This window comes from Salminus brasiliensis, chromosome 14 (assembly GCF_030463535.1).
Source record: "Salminus brasiliensis chromosome 14, fSalBra1.hap2, whole genome shotgun sequence".
Lineage (NCBI taxonomy): Eukaryota > Metazoa > Chordata > Actinopteri > Characiformes > Bryconidae > Salminus > Salminus brasiliensis.
The window spans coordinates 36,278,410-36,301,395 of NC_132891.1; the positions used below are offsets into that span (position 1 = coordinate 36,278,410).

At 45.5% G+C, this 22,986-nt stretch overlaps 1 protein-coding gene, 1 long non-coding RNA gene and 1 pseudogene across 3 annotated transcripts; 2 read left to right on the forward strand and 1 right to left on the reverse strand.

Annotated features, from left to right (window-relative positions):
• LOC140576607 (atrial natriuretic peptide receptor 1-like) overlaps positions 1-5,393 on the forward strand; it is a 9,413-nt pseudogene extending 4,020 nt beyond the window's left edge.
• A 7,061-nt stretch (positions 5,394-12,454) lies between these two features.
• LOC140576721 (uncharacterized) lies at positions 12,455-15,333 on the reverse strand. Its single transcript, XR_011981750.1, has 3 exons — positions 15,031-15,333; positions 13,943-14,367; positions 12,455-13,385 (listed from the first exon to the last, which is right to left on the reverse strand). It is a non-coding gene; the product is annotated as an uncharacterized lncRNA (long non-coding RNA).
• A 455-nt stretch (positions 15,334-15,788) lies between these two features.
• Positions 15,789-22,299, forward strand: toporsb (topoisomerase I binding, arginine/serine-rich b). Of its 2 annotated transcripts, none has more exons than XM_072696206.1 (3): positions 15,789-16,055; positions 17,186-18,187; positions 19,201-22,299. In XM_072696206.1, exons 2-3 carry the CDS (start codon positions 17,189-17,191, stop codon positions 21,694-21,696), a joined length of 3,495 nt encoding a protein of 1,164 aa, XP_072552307.1. In that variant the 5' UTR covers positions 15,789-16,055; positions 17,186-17,188; the 3' UTR covers positions 21,697-22,299. The 2 variants fall into 2 exon arrangements, with proteins under 2 accessions (XP_072552307.1, XP_072552308.1); XM_072696207.1 differs by having other exon boundaries at positions 17,189-18,187.
• Positions 22,300-22,986: the final 687 nt, after the last annotated feature.

Here is a 22,986-nt window from a genome sequence, read left to right on the forward strand (position 1 = left end):
TAGTGTGTGGTGCCTGGTAACTAGTGTGTGGTGGCTGGTAATTGGTGTGTGGTTCAGAGAAAGTCATGAAAGGTCATTCTGTTGGTGATTCTTACAGAGAGCTGGACCATCCCAACCTGTGTAAGTTCTTCGGAGGTTGTGTGGAGGTCCCTGACGTTGCTATAGTGACCGAATACTGTCCCAAAGGCAGCCTGAACGATGTGCTGCTGAATGATGAGATCCCACTGAACTGGGGCTTCAGGTATCCACACATAAACTCTTGCACATACACACACACAGACACATACACAGACACACACACAGCACAAATATCTATATGTAATATATAAATATATATGAATGATTGTATACGGCCCATTTCTAGGTAATTTACAGATGATTAGACAGTAGCAGTAATTAGACTCTGGTATCAGTGTGATGGTGTTTGTTGTTGGCAGGTTCTCCTTTGCTACAGATATAGCTCGAGGAATGTCCTACCTCCACCAGTACAAAATCTGCCACGGACGCCTCAAATCAGCCAACTGTGTCATTGATGACCGCTGGGTGTGCAAAATCACAGGTGTGTATTCCTGTTTAGCAAAAAAAAAAACACTGTCTCCGTCATTCCCACTCCGGGCCGGATAACTGCTGCTGTGTAACGCTGCGTATTACTCTACCGCCTCAGCCCACATGCTTCTACCCCTTCAGCTCTCAGACTGTTCAGAAATGCATGTGTACAGCTTGTTCATGAGGGGGCGCTGAAAGTGGGATTTGTATTTACTGCAGTGGAGTAAAACTCCCCTAACTGTAGGGGGAGCCCAGGAGCAAAACATGCCAATGCTCACATAATCCTGGTGTACAAAAGCTTTCAAATGGTTCATTGAGTTGTCATGATTCTATACAGAACCAAGGCATAGAACCTAAAGAAGCCTTAAAATGCCATTTAGAGTGTATAACCCATTTGTTCACCTTGATTGTTAGCTTGTGTTAGCTAAATTTGCTAATAGCACATATGATCAATAAGGAATTTTCGGTTTTGCTGCTGGTTTAACCCCTTAAAGTTATTTACCCTAAAGCAGAAACTGTTGTATAGCTGTTAGCTAAGCAGTTTTTTGGAGTCCCACAGGGTTCTATTTTAGGGTTTATAAAAGTGATGTAAATTATGACAGTAATAAGATGTGGGCTTATACACAGGCTTTATGCGTGTGTGTGTGTGTGTGTGTGTATGTGTGTGTGTGTGTTAGATTACTGTCTGCAGGTGTACCGGCGAGAGGACTGTGCTGAACCCCTCACCACCTACCAGCTCAGACTGAGGGAGGTTTACACTCCGCCTGAGGCCCAGAACGGGAGTGCAGAGCCCACCCTCGCAGGGGACGTCTTCAGGTAAATGCATATGCAGTGATATTAATACAGATATGCAGTACTGAGCTTTTAGTGCTGTAGGTGTTGGGTGGGAACTGGGAGTATTGGTCTTCCTCCAGAAGATCCCATAACCACATAAATACCTAGACCAATACCTGATAAGACAGTAACTGTGGTGATGGGTAATGATCTCCCTCCCTCCTGTTCAGTTACTCCATCATTCTGCTGGAGATAGCCACACGGAGTGACCCAGTTCCAGTAAGTGTGTGTGTGTGTGTGTGTGTGTGTGTGTGTGTAATTTTGGAATAAAAACCACATTAACAATGAAATAAAATAAATGGCTCTTTAGCATGGTCCTCATTCTCCTCGTCTGTCTGTCTCTCTCTCTCTCAGGTGGAGGACACTTCAGTAGAGTGTGCGTGGTGTCCTCCTCTTCCCGAGTTGATTTCTGGGAAAGCAGACAACACCTGCCCCTGCCCTGCAGAGTACGCAGAGGTACACACACACACACACACACAGTGTTTAACCCCTTTTTTATCTTTTACGGCAGTGGGTGGGCTGCAGGTCCGTGGCGGTCAGTAAAATGGGTCAGTGAGTGAAGTGGAGCTCTCTAAAAGCTGCTGGGTTTCTCTCACTATATATAAAAGAAGCTCCTGCTGCCTTTAGTGTTGGATGCGCTGCCGGAGTTTCTGGTTCCACGTTTAGAACGCAGCTCACATTGCTATGGAAACAACTGGTACTGATGGGTTTCATCAAAGGAAAGATAAAAGGCCTCGGTGGTGCGAAGTTTTATTCATGTCCGTGTGTTTGATTGCCTCTCAGCTGATTCGGAGATGCCGCTCTCATAACCCCACCCACCGGCCCACCTTCGAGCAAATCAGAAAATTCGTTCATCGAATCAACCCTCACAAAGTCAGTCCTGTGGACATGATGATGAACCTGGTGAGGACAGGAATCACTCCTCACTCTACAGAGACAGGAATCACTCCTCACTCTGAATATATATATATTCAGAGAGGACAAATATACAATACATATGTCTAAATGGCACTAAAACAAATCTTTACATTGGTGTGTGTGTGTGTGTGTGTGTGTGTGTGTAGATGGAGAAGTACAGTAAGCACCTGGAGGTTCTAGTGGCTGAGCGGACGCAGGACCTGATGCATGAGAAGCAGAAAACGGACCGACTGCTCTACAGTAACTATTCACTAATGCACAAATACTAACACACTCTGCAGACCCCGGGTTGTGGGTTTCTGACTGCCCCTCTGTATGTGTGTGTGTGTGTGTGTGTGTGTGTGTGTGTGTGTCTGTGTGTGTGTGTGTGTGTGTGTGCAGGTATGCTACCTAAACAGGTAGCTGATGACCTCAGACAAGGAAAACCTTCCCAGGCTCAAAGCTATGTCAGTGCTACAGTCTTCTTCAGGTAAACAAACAAACAAACAAACAAACAAACAAATAAACTAAATCACTCCTCACTCTGTACAGACAGAAATCACTCCTCACTCTGTACAGACAGGAATCACTCCTCACTCTGTTGGGACAGGAATCACTCCTCACTCTGTTGGGACAGGAATCACTGCTCACTCTGTAGAGACAGGAATCACTCCTCACTCTGCAGAGACAGGAATCACTCCTCATTCTGTTGGGACAGGAATCACTCCTCACTCTGCAGAGACAGGAATCACTCCTCACTCAGTTGGGACAGAAAACACTCCTCACTCTGTTGGGACAGGAATCACTGCTCACTCTGTAGAGACAGGAATCACTCCTCACTCTACAGAGACAGGAATCACTCCTCACTCTGTTGGGACAGGAATCACTCTTCACTCTGTACAGACAGGAATCACTCCTCACTCTGTTGGGACAGGAATCACTCCTCACTCTGTTGGGACAGGAATCACTCTTCACTCTGTACAGACAGGAATCACTCCTCACTCTGCAGAGACAGGAATCACTCCTCACTCTGTTGGGACAGGAATCACTCCTCACTCTGCAGAGACAGGAATCACTCCTCACTCAGTTGGGACAGAAAACACTCCTCACTCTGTACAGACAGGAATCACTCCTCACTCTACAGAGACAGGAATCACTCCTCACTCTGTTGGGACAGGAATCACTCCTCACTGCTGATTCACTGTTTGTTTTCTCAGTGATATCGTGGGCTTCACTCAGCTGTCCAGCACCAGCACGCCGTACCAGGTGGTGGACTTCCTCAACAAACTCTACACCACCTTCGACGAGATCATCGACAACCACGATGTCTACAAAGTGGAGACCATCGGAGACGCCTGTAATCTCCTATCAGCTTTTCCACCTTAAAGTTACTGGATATTAATGATATTAGAACTGAATGTGTGTGTGTGTTTGTGTGTGTGTGTAGATATGGTGGTGTCAGGGGTGCCGCGGGAGAACGGTATTCTACACGCGTCTGAGATCGCCAGCATGGCTCTGGATCTGGTGTCTGTCTGCAAAACCTTCAGAATCCCCCACAAACCCCAAACACAGCTACAGATCCGAGCAGGAATACACTCAGGCAAGAACACACACACACACACACACACACACACATATGCACTAGCGCAAACACATAGCTGTAGATTAAAAGAAGCCCTTGTGTTCTCGTGTGTGTGCAGCGGGGTGACGTGTAGCGTTCAGAAGACGTTTTTGAGTGTGTAATGTTTGGTGTGGTTCCTCAGGGCCGGTGGTGGCTGGAGTTGTGGGGACTAAGATGCCGCGTTACTGCCTGTTTGGAGACACTGTAAACACCGCCTCCCGCATGGAGTCCACCAGCGAAGGTACAACACACCAGTAACCACATCAACAAGTCTCTTAGAGCTTCTATTAGAGTTAAACTGATGTTTGTTTGTTGTTGTTTGTTTGTTGTTTACTGTGGTCGATGTGCAGCGCTGAAGATCCAGTGCAGCTCCAGTGCCTTTTACCTGCTAGAGGAGATTGGGGGCTACATGCTCACCTGCAGGGGGGTGCTGCAGGTCAAGGTGAGACATGTACACTTTCCTATTGGTTAGGCCTTCAGGAGCTGGACTGAAGATCTTACACCTCAGATTAACGACCAGCAATATTATGAAGTAAGGGAAATATTACTGGAGAAATCCTGTAGAGGTGCTAGCAGAAATTAGCATTGTTGTTAGCATTGTTGTCCTGTCATCCAGTTTGCTTCTAGGGAGCAGATCTTGGCACATAGCTGGGAAAACTGAGCTCTTCCCAGCAGTCCCCGAACTGAGCATCAGATTCATGCTGAACAGTTCAGATTATTTGTGTTTACTGTCTTTTAGTTTCATTATAAAAGTTTGTTCCACAAGGTTTCATTGGTCCAGATAAGGATCTAACCCCCTCTTATCCCCGATCATCCAATCCAGCTCCTGTGGGAATAATGTGCACACTTCTACAAGGCCTGGAACGCCATACCAGCAACATACTGAACATGCTGTAGCTTCATGGGCCAGTTTCCCAGACTCAAATAAACCCGAAGCCTAGGCTAAAAACTATTTCCTCCGGTGATTCACTGTTTCTACAGTTTAATCCAAGACTAGGCTTAATTTAGGTCTAGGAAACCTCATAAATCATTAGAGATCAAGGAGGATGTTTTGATGAATGTAGAATTTAGACTACTGAAGAGTGTTATTGTGTTATTTGTACGATCTTGTTGACCGTCAGTGGGTCCACTCTCTTTGTTGTCCTGGTTTCTAGGTAGTTACTGAGTAATAAGGCTTCGTGCTTTAGAATAGGAAGGTGGTTGGGGGGGATCAGCATGTTACTGTTACAGCCTGTAGTGTGGTTTAATACCCATATTTAGAGCCTTTCTCTCTCTCTCTTACTCTCTCTTTGTCTCTCTTTGTCTCTCAGGGTAAAGGGGACATGGTGACGTACTGGTTGGAAGGGAAGCAGCCAGTGATGGTCAGTAAGGAAAAGAAAGCCGAGGCAGTGCCGGACACAGCAGACAAAGAGAATTTCTCCAACATCCCTGGAGTTATCACCTGCAGCAACAACAACGACCTGCTGTTTGACCCCAACTAAAGCCCTGCTGAAGCTGGATTGTGATCTAACTGGTAGAAATTTAATTGGGCAACAGATTCTACATTCAATCTTCAGACTGTAGAAACTACACACACTGCAGATTCATACTGGATTAAAATCACCCACAGTTATTACTGTCAGACTGTAGAAACTACACACACTGCAGATTCATACTGGATTAAAATCACCCCACAGTTATTACTGTCAGACTGTAGAAACTACACACACTGCAGATTCATACTGGATTAAAATCACCCCACAGTTATTACTGTCAGACTGTAGAAACTACACACACTGCAGATTCATACTGGATTAAAATCACCCCACAGTTATTACTGTCAGACTGTAGAAACTACACACACTGCAGATACATACTGGATTAAAATCACCCCACAGTTATTACTGTCAGACTGTAGAAACTACACACACTGCAGATACATACTGGATTAAAATCACCCCACAGTTATTACTGTCAGACTGTAGAAACTACACACACTGCAGATTCATACTGGATTAAAATCACTCCACTATTACTGCTCTCTACTCAAACAGCAGTTTGCTGTTCATACTGGATTCATACTGGATTAAAATCACCCACAGTTATTACAGTCAGACTGTAGAAACTACATGTCTTTCTAAAAGTTACAAACTACATTAAGATGAAATACACCAGTGTTAAATCATTACTTTTATTATTATTAATAATAATCACAATAAACAGGTCTTTTGCCAAATGTACATAATTAACAGTAGGCCATGGTTACCAAGCAACATAACAATCATTCCATGAACTGCACAGCGCTTTTTAATGTTGATGTGTGTCTTCATGTAAGTGTCCGTATCGAGTAGTTAGAAACGCTTTTATTTAATAAAGACATTTTAATACTACCAGGACAGAAACGCTTCAGGTCATTCCTCCATCCGGATCGTCTGGCCTGTTCCTCTGTGTGTATTTATTTCTTGCTGTACTGTAGCGAACATCTCCAAAATGTTAGGATTTCTCCTGTGTGAGTGACGGCTGAGATCACTGTTAAATTGTGGGTGCAGTGATGCCATGTTTTGGGCATGGTTAGAACTACTGTTTAAGGCCTGTCTGCTTTCAGTGTCCAAATTAAAGTCCAACTTACCTACGCTGTTAGTTTGTGTCTCTGCTTATTTTAATAACATCACATGACCTCATTTCTATATTTTAAAAAAGCTACAGACCTTCCTTCTTGCCCCATACGCATGTAATGACCCTAAAACATCAGAGTTTTGATGATGTCAACATGCACCAGTGGGCGGGGCAAAGTAATATTAGCAAATATCAATAATAGTAATATTATCCCCCCCTCAATCATGGCGAGAGAATGCTCAGCTACCCGCCGTGAGACTGAAACACACAACATCACAGTAAAGAGAAGATAAATTAAGACTACACTATGGTCTCATCGCCCCACCTGACATTGCCATAGTAACAGGGAAGCCCTGGAGGTGCACCCAAGCCCGTGATGAAACCGTCCCTGAATGGAACCACCCCACAGGTGTGTGAGACCATGAGTGTGCAAGGCACTATGGTCTTCCCTACGCACACATTCTGCATCACGCTAAAACCTGATGGCTTCTCTTGCACCCCCACCAGGCCACCGGGTGGACAGCAGTCCTTCAGATTCCGCAGAACCTTCCCTCCTTTTCCTTCAAGGGCGTTCCCTGACCTCAGTGACGTCTCCAAAGACGACTCACTGCTGCCCCCAGTGCTGTACAGACCTTCCAGGTCCCCCGGTGACCCCCGGGCCTGCCGGATTTTCTGTTTTTTTCTGATGCAGCACTGCCCCCTGCAGGCCTGGAGCCTCAGCCAAGGCCAAGGCCACGTGAGGAACCCATTGGTTTTGGTGGCGAGGACAATGACGGCCAGAGCAGGGAAAAAGACGGCGGGGCCGAGGGCTATTAGGGGAACGGGCCCCAGCGCCTCACCCTTGGTCCCGGACATGGTGAACATTAATCCAAAGATGAGGAAGATGCTGCTGAATGCCACCGTCATCCCCACGCGAGGGTTAATCCCGTCAGCGCGCATCTCAGTGACGTCTTTCTGATTCCAGCTCTGATTGTCTTACTGTCTCAGGTGCTCTCGTTATTTCTAGCTTAACTGCAGAGTCTAATCCTGCCGCTTTTGAGACTTGGTTCCTCTCACAAAAAAAGAAAGGGAAAAACAGTCAGGGAGGGAGGAGTGTGTTTGTTTATCCAGCTTCTGCTAAAAGTATCTCAGGGTCCTCTTCTCCGGTTCTTGTCTAGAACATTCACTTGTGTTAAACGGCAGCTAAACAATTCTGATTCTCTGATGAGAGAGAGAGAGAGTTTGCAGACATTACCCTTAAAATTAAAAACACCTAAAAAAACACAACAATAGCTACTTTTGCAATAGCATAACTTTTGTTATGCATGTTATATCAAGTAAACTGCAAAATTAGCATATTTTTGGAGGTTTCTTTATATGCTATATTACAGGGTTTGTTCCACAATAATTAAAAGTGCAAATTTACAAAACACGTTTAATAGTTTCTCCTAAACTCTCTCTAGAAATTTGTATAAGTGTCTTTAAAGTGTACTTCTAAAGTTTTCAATATATTTGGTTTTGAAGTTTCTTTTGAAGTTTATCTACAATTTTGTTTGTTTACAAGTTCAAAGGTTTCTTTTGAAGTTCTTTTGAAGTAAAACCCTACATTTTCTCTTAGTTTTATTTGTTTTTTCACATTTTAGAGGTTTTACAACTGATAGAAGAGATTATCTTGCAACACTTCTTTTTTCACAAATTAATTTCTTTGATTTCTATAAACACAACAATAACTAATCAAATAACTGATCTAATCTGATCAAATTACAAACACAAAGGTATTAAATTGGGAATGAACTCATAAACGTACAGAATGCTTTAGTTGCTGAAGGAGTTTTAGAAAGGAATTAATCTCACACTCACCTCATGCGTCTCTTTACAAGTATCGGGACCCGTGCAGAGAGACTGCCTATGCCTCGATTTTAACTTTGGACTGGATGACTGTGTGTTATTATGGTCTGTGGTTCTGTGATCTATTAAAGAAGAGTTCAGTCTTAGCTCTCGAGATCACCTGATTAAACCCCTAATTATTATGATTAATAAAAGCTATTATTTTAAAAGATGAGATAAACCAGTACTCTCTGTGTGCTGGGCAGCCTAGTGCTGAAGATGACCAAACTCAACTGTGAGCTTCACCTTAAGTCATTCTGCCCTCATCCAGCGTCCAAGTGTCCACCCACATACACACCCAAACACACACTCACACTGATTCTAGACAAATATAGAGCTGCAACAGAACTACAGTGGTCTGTGTGGAGACTTTACTTCAGTTAAGAACTATGATAAAATGTAATATACATCAATATTTATATAATATTTATATATAATGTGTGTATACACACACACATATATATATATATATATATATATATATATGTGTGTGTGTGTGTGTGTGCTTAAAATAACACAGAGATGACTCTAGTGACAGGAGTGTTATTCATATGATATATATACATATACATTTTATTGTACATATATGTACAAATACATATATGTAAGAATATGTAACACATTATAATATATGTATTACAGATATGTAAGTATGTATATATAATAACAATACGTCCCATATGAATTATATATGTGTGTGATACAATATACCAATATACAATATAATATATTACACATATTGTTGCTGTCTACTTTACACTAATCTCCAAAATGATGAGTTTACAGGAGAAGGCAGAAACGCCCTGAACTCTGAATGGAAATCATTAGAAAAGACAAGTTTATTTCAGGTAATTTGGAGCGTTTCTATTGATCCGTTCATCCAGAACTATTCACACAGTGTACAGAAGCAGCTACAGTGTTTAAACCATAGAGGAAACTAAAAACAGACAAAAATGGAGATATGTGGGTTTAATTGGGCAGCAGCAATATATAAGTATCCATATGTAACAGTAGTACGCCCCCACCCACCTCACACACACACACACACACACACACACACACACTGTGACCTGCTGTCCTGGCTAGTTCTCTGAAAAGCTGTGGTGTCCTCTAGTGCTTCCGAATTCCAAGGACCACTTCCAAGGTGTGAATTACATCCTACTACAGCCAGAAAGACTACAGGAGCCAAGCACACACACACACACACACACACACACACACACACACAGAGAAGACTCTAGTGACAGGGGTGTTAGCAAGATCTCTCAGTTATTCGTTGGACAGCCGTCGCTAAGCCTACAGCACACTCCCACTGTCATCTACACATCACACACACACACCTCCAGGTCAAACTCCCATACACACATCCCGAAAAACCATTCCATACACCCACACAGAGAATACTTCACTCTTCAAACACACCTTACACACTCCCTATATCTCTGGGAAAATCAGTGTTTGTTTTATCCTGCATTCATTTTTCCCAGTGTGTGAAAAAAAACACAGCGCATCCAACAAGAACCAAGTCTCCTCCATCTTTTATACAGCAGCAGAAACATGGGAGCTCACAGGAAGCTGGATTCTACACACATATCTACCTTACTGTGTGCAGTGTGAACACACACCAACCTCACTCCTCAGGAGGACCATTTACACCAGTAAACACACACGCGACCAGTACAGTTCCAGTCTACTCATAACTGAAACTGAGTGGTTTTGGGGAAAAAACACGTAAAACAGATGATATCAGCTTCGGGGGGGACCACACAGCTCAGGGCCGTGTAGCATGTTTATGTGATGCTTCCGGCCTGCGAGCACCTGTTACGTCATTCAGACTTAAATAGACTTAAATAACTGTTCCAGGACACCAATAGCAGCGGAGCGGCGACAGCCCGGCCGGACAAGCCTGAAGAATGAATTATAGAGATCCAGGCTGCGGCCTTATTAAAGTTAAATATAACAGTTACGTCATTTTAAGAGAAAGGTTTGGCAAAACAATCCTATTTACACAGTTTTACAAACCTACGAGGCTAATGTAGCTAAGTATGGTAGGCTAATTTAGCAGAGGTGGGCCAACATAGTGTTAGGAGTCTTGCCCAAGGACTCTTATTGGTGTAGCGCAGCACAGTCACCCAGACTGGGAATCGAACCCCAGTCTTCCACATGGTGTGAAAGCTCAGTGGCAGGTAGTGGTGTTATCTGTTGCGCCACACCAACCGTCAATAGTCTGAAAGACTAGCCTTGTGTTTCTCAACACCGTAAGATACAAGTAGCGATTCCTGCTAGCAGTGCTAGTAGTAGCAGTTATCTTGTGGCCTGAATGTAATTTATTTATTTATTACGATTTCTTTTTTTTTTTTTTTGGTTAGTTAACCCTTTCATGATTACGGTCCCACTGGTGGGACTTGTTGTAGCTGATCCCAGAACAGTATGGTTCAACACGCCGGGAGTGGAGCGCTAACTGCTAATTCTGTTACATCAGCTAGCAGATGCTTGTACTGAATGATGGGGCGAGGTGGAGAGCCGGCCTGGCCTGGCTTTTCTACCAGTGCGAAGAAGAATTCTTTAACCATCCAAAAAGTGGTGACTGGTGACGTGTGCTATTGACGATCTGTTCATTTCAGCACCAACTCTGCGGACTGCATGTATTCCATTAATACAGAATATACACATAATGTCCAAAGGTTTGTGGACACCCCTTCTAATGAATGAACAGCATATCTAGTCCCTGTAGAGAAGTACTGCCAAAACAATAGGACAGATCAACATGAATTGCATGAAATGCTTTCAGGCGTGGGCTAAAGGAGTATAAAGCCCCCCAGCATTGAGGAGCTGTGGAGCATTGGAAGAACTGTGTTCTGGAATGATGGTGGTGGAGCTAAATCCAGTACTTTTAGGATGAGTGGGGAGTTGGGGATGATGAGGTGGGGTGGTTATCATCATCATCCAACATCCTGACCTCACAAACGCTCTTGTAGCTGAATGCAATCTAATCCTCACAGCAATGCTCCTCCAAAATCTAGTAGAAAGTCTTCTTCTCTGGACAGTAGAGACAGTTACTCCAAAAGAAGCAGCTCTTTTAATAGTCTTGATTTCAGAAGAAACAGTGAACGAGGAGGTGTCCCAATACCACATAGTGTACGTCAGAATCATGTTCAGGGCAAATATTAAAATATGTCATTAATAAATAGTACATGGCTTTGGTGCTTTAGCTATTTGTGGCTCGGCAGTAAGGGAGAGGTGAGAAAGAGAGAGAGAGAGAGAGAGAGAGAGAGAGAGAGAGAGAGAGAGAGAGAGAGAGAGAGAGGGAGCACATTTTACTCATAAATCACTGCAATAAAACAGTCCAGTGTGTTAAATATAGTTAAAATATAGATAAATCTACAGTTAAATATAGGTATGCTCTCACACAACCCCCCATAAACCAAGCGCCAGAGGAGTGAAGGAGAGAGAAGAGATAAAAAGAGATGGAGGGCTTCACAATAAAAGAGGAGAGGAGCTCAGGTGTGCAGATAAACACAACAACCCTCAGCCAGAGCAGGAGGAGCTCCAGCAGCTGGAGCAGAGAGAGGGAGCGAGAGAGAGAGAGAGAGAGAGAGAGAGAGAGAGAGAGAGAGAGAGAGAGAGAGGGCGTCCTGCTGGGGACGTGCCGGCTGCAGCTGCTTGTGTGATTGTGGTGCTGTTACTCTGTACACTGAATTTAATTAAAAGACAAGTCCAGTTTTTTCAACCCAGTCTCTGTCTGCTGCGTCTGCTCCACACACACACACACACACACACACACACACACACACACACACACTGATTAACACACACTGATTAACACACACTGATTAACACACACTGTAACGTTCCTGAACTGAGAACACAGTAGAGAACCTGCACTCCTTCACTCTGAACCCAACAGGGAGCACGTTTCAGCATCTGCCCATTGGCATCCAGTACAGTGACTCTAAAACACTGGTGTGTCCCTTTAAAGGGGAATTCCACCCACTGCGTAAAACTGTCTGTATATCTCAGAGTGAGAGCTGAGCTCAGTCAGAGTCGGGGGTCCGGTGTGAATCTGAGCTTCACTGTAGAGAAACTGACCCACTCTGATCTCTGTACAGTGGTGGTGAGCAGAGCCACGAACGTTGGTCGCTATGACTACAACACAGATACAGCCCATATTTCATTTCCTATCCAAACCCACCAGTTAAAATGTTTAATATGGAATGATGACACCAATAGAATCTCAACTTAGTCCTTTTTTAGGGACTATTTTTTTTGCAGCATGTATCCCTCCACCTTTTAGTGATATGCCATTTTAAAACCCATCTCAGAAGTACACATGTGCACACACACTAACACACTAACACACACACTAACACACACACACACACAGTTTGATTACACCTCCCATCAGCATCACTTAACCTGCAAGGGTGAAGGGAAATATATAGAGATGTAGAAAATATAATATATATACAAAGAGAGAGAGAGAGAAGAGAGCGAGCGAGGGTGATAAAGGGCTAGAGAGAGGGAGAGAGAGGAGTGTTTGTTGTTTGTAATTAGGGGAATAATCAGGCTGTGGAGAGAGGATGGATGGAGCCCCCCTGTCTGAAGTGCGTGTGCTAATTAAATGCGTGCCCACCGTTGCGGACCACAAAAGGGTCCTCACAGGTTTCAATCAATCATTTCATTAACATAACATAGAGAGAGAGAGAGAGAGAGAGAGAGAGAGAGAGAGAGAGAGATCAAAGAGCCCTGTAGAAAGCTGTGTCTGTGGATCAGCAGTCTAATGAGGAACAGCATCATCAGGGTGATGAATTACCACCAGCAGACGAACATCTTCATCTCCAACACTCCGGGCTCCTCAGTGGCAGTTTGGGAGAGCAGTAACAGAGAGCTGTGGATCCACTTTACCAGAGAGAGGTACAGCAGCAGCTCCAGCTCCAGACTGGCTCTAAAGAGCGACATCTGGTGGTCAGAACAGGCACTCCACATCTGCCATTACTGCACTGGGAGGATCTCAACGAGAGTTTAACTGTGAGAGAGGAATCAGGGAGACAGCAGTGATATGATAGAACATCCACCCGTTAAAGGGCCCATATCACATCATTAAAGGCAGTAGTTGAGGACGACATGCATCCATTAAAGAGCCCATATTGAGCCAGTAAAGGCAGCAGGTGCAGATATGACACCTACCCCATTAAAGGGCTCATATACTTTTAACGACAGTAGTTGGTGATATAATATCCACCCATTAAAGAGCCAAATCATATCAGGAGCAGGAGCTAGACATATGACATCCACATGTTAAAAGAACCATATTGTACAGGTAATGGCAAAAGGTGTGGATATGACACCCGCCCATTAAAGGGCCCATATTGTACCATTTAAGGCAGCAGGTAGCAGCAGGCTGATTGGTTGATGTTAAAAAAAGCAGTGTGGGCTGAAGCTCTTTAGAACTTTTTAGAGATTTTACTCCACACACACACACACACACACACCCACACACCCACACACACACATATATATATGGGTTTTATGATGTCACAAAAACAATACATTTAAAACAGGTAGGGGGGGTAATACACTTACAAAAAATGTTTTCATGGTCTGGGTGCTCTTCGAGAAATTGGAAAAATTATATGTATTTATTAAAACATATCAATCAATATCAACAAACACTCAATATAATATAAACTATAGGTAAGAAGGTTCTGGACTGTATTTACTTTACGTAAACAAATGTCAGAGTGGGGTCATAAACATCTGGGAACTTGCTTCCACCCCACAGGAATGAAGAGGCGGTCATGTGATGCCGCTGCTTGAGCTTTTAGGGCCAGTCTGGATCATCTCTCGAGTTCCAGTTCATTCCTCCATGACGTCTGTCCCTGGTGCCTGTTCTGATTCTGCAGTGCTGCTCGTCACGTCTTTGCTCTCTTCTCCAGCTCCCACTGCGCTGCCATGCGAGTGCCATAGATCACGTAGCCCCAGGACAGCACCACGATGGCCAGCAGAATCTGACGGAAGGAGAAACACAGAACTTTAGAACTTCACAGAAGCAAAACAGCATGTGTTCATTAAAGTTATTATTATGAAACCACATATTATTATTGGCTCAATGGTTAGAGCACTGGGTTCCTGATCACTGGGTTTGATAGCTGGGTTCACTAGGGCCCAGGAGCTGACCCTGCACACTGACCATTAGCTACCTCTATGCTGGGATATGCACAGAAAAGTGTAATACACATTATTATTATTATTATTATTATTACATATTATTATTCTGTACACCAGGTCTGTCCAGAGCGTGGGCCGTAGGGGTCGTGCTTTGGCCCATCAGAAGGTCTATTATTATTCTTTTTTTAAAGACTGTCACTGTGCAAATATTTGGACACCCCTACACTGTACTATTCTATACAATTCAGTGCATACTGCCCTACTGATGCATGGATTTGTAATAGGTTGGGGTGCAGCTCCTGGTCATCAGAGATGTTACATGTTATTGAATATTATTGACGCAACAGCCAACATTAAATCAAAGGTACTGAACAGCATAAAACACCGAATCAGAGCTGCTGGAGCTGGAGGAGCTGCTGGAGCTGCTGGAGCTGCTCCACCCAGAGGCTAGCTGGCTAGCTAAGCAGGCTTTACGGTTAATTTAAGCTTGTAAAAATACTCACAGCTGAATATATTCTGTCCAGACAACGTTGACTCACGTTGGCCATGTCTGTGTGTCTGTGTTTCTCTGCTCTGGTAAGTATGAATGGCAGCTAACACAAGCTAAGCTAATGTTTGGCGAGCTTCTCACAGGCGGCTAAAAACAACCGAGCGTCGGCCTGACAACCAGCGGCGGAGAGCAGAGCGCCACCAGCGCCTCCAGCGCCTCCAGCGGACAGAGCTGGGATTACAGGACCGTCCTGTGGATCAGCGTGTGGAAAGTGAGGCACCACGAGGAGACAGTTTCACACATCAGGGCCTTTTGTTCTCGGTTAAGCTTTCGCTTTTTTAATTAATTAATTACTTATTTAATCAATTTAATTGAATTAAAAAGTCTATTAATATCTGACATCTCAAAAAGAGGTAGCATTTGAAATAAAACGTGTAAAACACATTCAATAAATAAAGCTCCAGTTCTTTACATAATTTAAAATAATAACTACTCTTTATTTACTTCTCCTGTTTAACATATTGGGGGAAAAATGTGCAATCTGAATGACCTATATATATTATAAATATTGAACACATTCATTATTTTATTATTAAAAGTATGTGTCACATGACACTTGGCTTCAAAGGGTTAAATCATGAATTGGTTTGCTTCTTTAAATGTGTTTGTTGTTGAGTTATTTGTAATTTATTGGGGTTTGAACTTTCCTGAAAGACGCAGTGCTGCAGTTCGCGCCTCCTGGGCACAGGGGGCGCTGCGTGCTCGGCCGACTCTGCTCCGTGCTGCGGGGTAGCTGTGTTGTTCGGTCGATGGTTGCGCTGTGTAGCTTTAGCCGAGGACACTTTCAGCGCTGTGTGTCTGTTTTTATCGGTGATCTGCGCTTCATGCTGTCCGGTAATCCGAGGGAGACCCCCGCCGCGGTCTGATGGAGCTGTGGAGCGGGGCGGAAGGCGGCTTCGGTGGGGTTTTGGAGCTTTATTGCGGCAGAAATCCAGACTTCCCGACCTGGATGTGTTAGCACGCAGGCTAGCTCACTCGGTATGAGCGTTTTCTGTCTTTAATAAGGATCAATATTAATGATGACAGTCGGATATGGATGTTTTCAGGTGATCGGTGCAGCTCAGACTGCTGGTTGTGAGACGGATCAGCGGAAGTCAGTAGACTCTGTGTTTATCAGTGTCACCTTTAGCCATCGAGCTAATATTATGCTCTATTATTCTGGGAGTTATAATATAGTCATAAAGTCTGTAGTGCAGCTTTACTGATATTGTTCAGGTCATTAGTTTTAGTATGTGATGAATGCAAATAGCACCATCTAGTTAATATTGATATAAGAACCCTTTAATCACAGAGAATCAGTTGAGTAGTCAGATGTCAGCTGTCTGTGACCATCTGTCTGCCTAGCCATACATCCATCTGACCATCCATCCATCTATCTACCTGACCATCCATCCATCCATCTACCTATCCATCCATCTGACCATCCATCTATCTATCCATATATCCATCTACCTATCCATACATCCATTCACCCACCCATCCACCCATCCATCCATCCACCCATCCATCCATCCATATATCCATCTACCTGACCATCCATCTACCTATCCATACATCCATCTACCTATCCATACATCCATCCACCTATACATCCATCTACCTATCCATACATCCATCCACCTATACATCCATCTACCTACCCATTCATCCATCCATCCATCCGTCTACCCACCCATCCATCCATCTACATATCCATCTACCCACCCACCCATCTACCCATCCATCCATCTACCCATCCATCCATCTACCCATCCATCCATCCATCCGTCTACCCATCCATCCATCCATCCATCCATCTACCCATCCATATATCCATCTACCCACCCACCTATCCATCCATCTACCCACCCATCCATCTACCCACCCATCCATCCATCTACCCACGCATCCATCTATCTACCTATGCATCCATCCGTCTACCTACCTATCCATCTACCCACCCACCCATCCATCCATCTACCTATCCATCTAACTTTGTATCCACCCACCCAGCCATCCATAATTTATTTTCTGTCATAGTAGTTCATAATTTTGGGTTTTTTTCAGTACTCAGGTGATGTGTCAGTGTATGTAATGTTTATGCTTCTATTCTTTGTATTGTCTTAAAGAAGATGACGCCCACAAAGATGAAACTGCGAATGAGGAAGAAGGAGAGTGGGGCAAAGTCCTCGCGGCGCCTGCTGGCTGAGACGTCACCAGACTCCAAGTGCCCGATCTGCCTGGACCGCTTCAACAACGTGGCCTCTCTGGACCGCTGCCTGCACCGTTTCTGCTTCCGCTGCATCCACGAGTGGTCCAAGAACAAGGCAGAGTGTCCGCTGTGCAAGCAGCCATTCCGCTCCATCTTCCACTCCGTGAAGGCAGAGAACGATTTCAAGGAGTTCATACTGGCACCTGTTGAGAATGGCCCGGTGGTTGCGCCACCCCCTGCCGACCAGACGGACAGTGGCATGCCATCGGGTCGTGTTCGCCGGCCCAGAGCGCCGAGAGGTGGGGAGAGGAGGAGTCGGAGGCAACCGAACGCTGCTCCTGTCGCCACATCACTGGATATGAGACTGGAGGGTTTAGCAGAGGAGGCAGTGGACCAGGAACAAGGCGTCCACCACATGATGCTTCGTCTGACGGAACACAGACGGTCGCGGGTCGAAGAGCGTAGCCTTCGGCGGCTGCGGGACCAAGACGTCCTAGCTTTCAGACGGGCACTGTACCGGACAGGTGTGCGTGTGCGCAGTAGTGGTTGGGACAGCAGCCGGCAGCGGGACATCTCAGCCGCCCACCTGCGCCGGAACCCAGCCTGCCTAAGGCGGCTGCTTCCATGGCTTCAGCGAGAGCTGATGGTGCTGTACGGTTCCCATGGCTCGCTGGTCACTATTGTGCAGCAGATCATCATGTCCCGCATCACGCACTACAACATGGACGATGCTGCTATTCGGGACGAGCTCCGACCTTTCCTGCTGGCACGCACTGACCACTTCCTACACGAGCTGGTCAGTTTTGCCCGCTCCACGCTCTCCATGGAGGCCTATGACCAGCAGGCTGTCTACGAGTGCCCCGCTCCCAGCTACGAGGAGGACAGCAGCTCCAACTCCTCCATCATCGCCATCTCAGAGGTTTTACGTGTTATTTATTTTCATTTTTCATTGTTTTGGATTCTGTTCGTAATATTTTTGTAAAAGCAAATTATAATCTTCATAAGACCGATCTCAATCAGTGCCATGAAAGGTGACGTGAGCTGTGTGATGTTTCTCAAGCATGTTCATATGTTGTTTAAAGTTTGGCTGCATCATAGGGAAGGTTGTCACTTATGCATTTTCCTGGTGATTTGACTTGACTTGATTTTCCTGGTAATGTTTGGGATTGTTTACACATGCAACCCATAAACAGTATTTTTCTGGGTTGCACATTATGTTTGGGTAGTGTCCTCTTTTTTTCATACCATCTTACCTTCTCAAAATATTACCATGATAAACAGTATTATTGAGGGCACGAAGGCTGCATAAGTTGTGCAAGACCAAGTTTTGGTTGAGAGGTGAAGGACTTGACAGCCTTAGTCTGAAAATCCGACTTTCTCTTCTCTTTCATTTCTTTGTCATTTAAAAAAGCTCTTTTAGCTCTTTCGTTTCTCAACCATGTACAAAATTTGCTCCCTGAAAACTGAAACTTCACTGGAAAACTAAAAGCAGAACACAGTCTCTCTGCTTTGCTGGCTGGGCTGCATTTGCCCAACCCATGAGCAGGGTAGATTTCACCACTGCTCTCTGTATTATTTATTGCTTCCTGAATGAAAGGACTCTTGCCTCCCATTGACTGCACAGACTGTTACTTAAAACCTAAAACTTAGTACATGGGAAGACTTCATAGACTTTTCAAGACCCTAATCAGTAAAAACCCAATCATCAAAATTCAAAATGAAAAAATCACAAGTCCAATGCCTTTTGAAAACCCAGAAAGCTGTTACACCCCACAAAAAAAATATTTATAAGAATTATAAATAATGAAGAATGATGAATTATGTCACTTTACTGTGTTGCCTGTAATAGTGTGTTACTCTCAGTGGTAATTGTATAAATACATTTTATGTACAGGTACAGTAATAATGTACTGTTATTGGCTCTTCCCGTAGGATGACGATGACAGCGAGGGGCCAGACGTTACCGAGCACACCACGCAGGAGCGAGCATCACCTGTTCCCATGGCAACAGGTGGTGAGAGTTCACTCAGCCAGTCTGGCTGGGATGATGAGACTCCTGGACCGTCTTATTCCACCCTCTTGCCGTCTCCCAGCCAATCGCAGGCAGAGGGTGCAGAACCAACCGGTGCCTCAGTTCAGGCAGACAAGGCGGACAGCGCCAGCGGTGGAGCAGCTGGGCTTCATGAGGATGAGGAGGAAGAGTGCATGATTGTGGGTTACGTGAAGCCGATGGCTGAGCGCACTCCAGAGCTTGTGCAGCTCTCCTCCGACTCCTCAGAGGAAGAGCAGGAGGCGGCTGCTGCGGAGACCGCAGCAGCCACTGTACCAAAGGCGGAGGCCTTGTCATCTCAGGCGCAGGCTCCACCCTCCCCCAACTCCTACCTGACACCCCTTAGCCCCTCCTCCTTCCCCTATGCGTCTGCCTCACGCAGCCCGCCATTAAGCGTTAACCGGGGAAGTCCGGGTCATGCAGTCTCCTGCCGCTCACGCAGCGCAGAGAGAGAGAGTGAGAGACAACCCCGTCCCGAAAGAAAAGAACACTTCAGAGATCGCTCACGGTCAAGCAGTGTAAGTTCAGTGCTTAGCAGGCGTTCTGGACGCAGCAGATCCCACAGACGCTCTCATTCTGGCTCCAGGCATCAAGAACATCCCAACCACAAAGAGTCGCGGAGGTGGAGTCACCAGTCATCAGGACGGAGCCCTACAGTTTCAATTGCCAGTGACTGCTCTGACTCTCCTAGGTCTCCTAGCTGGGAGCAGCCAAAAGCTAAAGACAGGCCACGCACCAAAAGGAACGATGAGGAACGCGACTGCGCTTACTCCGTTTCTGCAAGGGACAGGTCGTCCCAGTCCTCTGTCTGTTGGGACTCGCCTGGTCACAAAACGGAGCAGAGGAAATCCAGGAAGAGGCGGAGGAAAGGGAAAGAAAGGGAGAAGAGTCAATCTCCTCTCGGGGTTAACTTCACTGCTCAAGGCCGTGGTCATGATGCACGGCGCCGGCACGGGTGCCACAAGCACCGCCTTCGTACAGGCAGTTGCTCCAGCAGCAGCAGCAGAAGTAGCAGTAGTAGCAGCAGCAGCAGTGCAGACACACCCCCAGACCGGCCCTGCCCAGAGAAACCCTCGGGCAAACGCAAGTACAAAACTCGTCATCTGGAGAGAGCGGCACAGCGGCAGAGCAGCCAAACGCCCAGCAGGGACAAAGACCGCCGAGGGGCATGCAGCAGCCCAGCCAAGAGGCATCGCGGCGGGACACGTGAGCGAAGCCGGAGTCCAAGCGTGGAGATCATTTTTGAGCGTCGAGCCTCGGACACTCAGACACATCGGTGGAGGAGAAAAAGACACAAGAAGAGGGGTCGGAGAGACGCACGAGAGCGCAGCTCCCCCACAATCATCACTATCGACAGTGACAGCGACCGCACCAATGACTACCAGGACTGCGTTACCGAGGTTACCACCGACACTGTTGACTATCAAGAGCGTGTTACCAAGGTTTCCAACAGTACCACTCACGATCAGCACCATGTCGCTAACGTTACTAGCAGCAATGCAGACAGTCCGAGTTGTGTTGTCAAAGCTACCAGTAGCACCACTGAGGATCGTCCCAATATTGTCAAGGTTACCAGCAGCACCTCTGATGATCAGCACAGTGCTACCAAGGTTACCAGCAGCACCACTGATGAACCCCACCATGCTACCAAAATGAGCAACAGCACCACTGTCGATCAGGGCCATGTTGCCAAGGTAACTAACCGGACCGCTGACAAAGTTACCAAAAGCACTGAGGCTAGCAGCCGTTCTGCAGAGGTTACTGACAGCACCACCACCTGTTCGCGCCTCGTTACTGATGACTGTTGCAGTTCTTTGGTGGATGTTATGAATTCTGTGGTCCATTCCCAGGACAGCGCTGCAGATACGGTGGATCAATCCGACCCCATGACTGCAGCATCACTCGGTGAGGGGAACAGAAGTTTGCCCCCGGCTACTGCTCTCCCCAGTCCATCCCCAGAGTCGCTCAGTCCCGTTACCCCCACTGAGCGCATCTCCAGCTCTCCAGACTGCGCGCTGAACCTGGAGGACTGTGTGGTGGACGTGGTGGACCGTGAATTGTTCAATCGTTCGCAGCACAACACAGATCCTGAACAGCCTGGGGTAACCAGCGACCTCAGCCGAGATGTTTCCATGCCCTCAGACACACGTCTGCTGGAGTCTATTCTGCAGGAGCTGGAGGATATACTGCCTGAGGAGGGGCAAGGGGCAGCAGCCAGGCTGGAAGGGGATCTGACAGACAATGGGGTTAACCAAATGGAGGGTGGGGATGTGCCTCCTACGGACCAATCAGGCTCGGAGAGAGAGCCAGGCGGGGCAGATAACACTGGAACTAGGAGCGACTCAGAGAGAGGCGCAGAGACCAGACCTGCTGTCTAGAACAAGAACCTCTAGAACCTCCTGTTCTGTTCTGTCTCATTTGTAAATGCTTTTTCTTCATGTAGGACTTTTTTTTTTTTTTTTATATATATATGAAAAAATGATCTTTTCATTATGAACGGAGTCAAAATAATGGCTAACATAAGGAAAACAAACCTTTAAAGAATTGTTTTTATTATTATTTTAGTATTTATAGTTTCTGTGATTGCAATGGACACAACTTCTGCCTCAGAGCTGGTGCTGACCTGCTGTGCCACAAAACACAGTCATGTGCCCACACACTTACACCCACTACACCCCCCCTCCAGGCCCCAGCCCCAACCCCCTGTTACCATTAAAACTAGCCTCCGTTGTCCTCTGAAAGTGTTGTCTGCCTTTAACTCAGGGAACATGTGGCCAGTGTTCACTTTCTTAATAACCACCATGCCTCTTTCACAGCGTGTGAAGGCGATCACATGTGCACACATGCGCACCACAATCGGCCGGGCCTTACGCCGGGGCGACGGACAAAGCTGTTCCTGCTGCCCGTTTGATGCCAGTGGAGGAGCCATCAAATAAATGTTGCAGATGCAAAAAATTAAATAAATAAATGCCTGTTTCTGACTCTGTGGTGCTGCTTCTTTCTTAACGACGCCATGGGCCTTTGCTGTAGCTTAATTTTTCCCAGTGGAGGTGAAGGGAAGCAGACGTCTGAAGCTCTAATAAAAGCTCCTCACAGAAAGTTCTTCACCTAATGGTGATGAAGACGCTGCCTGATGCCTGAGACACTGTTCTACAAGAGTTCTGAGAAGAGCTCGGCTCTAGAACCTGCTTTTAGAACCAGATCATTAAAATGGTGGAGGGATACATGCTGCAGGGTGTAGTGCAGCTACAGAAAGTAGTCCCTAAAGAGAACTGGTGGAGATTCTCTATTCACTATTTTATCATCATCCTCTTCATCATCGTCATCATCATTCCATATAAAACCCAGAAGATATGTATAGCTGCACTGATGGGTTTGGATAGTACATAAAATTGCTATATCTGTGTTGTAGTCATGGCGATCGACACCTGTTACCATTCACCACCACTGTAAAAAAAAAAAAAAAAAATGGTAAGATTTAAGAGTGGGTAAGTTTGTCTAGAATTAACCCCAATTTCACACCCAGATTCTGAATAAAAGCATAATGGAAATGGTTTAGATTAGTGTATATATATATATTTAAAAATATAAAATATATAATAAATATAAAAATGTGAGTCTAGTAAAATAACCCACAGGTATTGAGTTTTAATTTTCTAGGTGCAGAA

Coding starts and splice junctions, on each gene's coding strand:
- toporsb (XM_072696206.1), top strand. CDS start 17,189: ATGACGCCCACAAAGATGAAACTGCGAATGAGGAAGAAGGAGAGTGGG. Junction 18,188..19,200: donor CCATCATCGCCATCTCAGAG/GTTTTACGTGTT, acceptor CTCTTCCCGTAG/GATGACGATGACAGCGAGGG.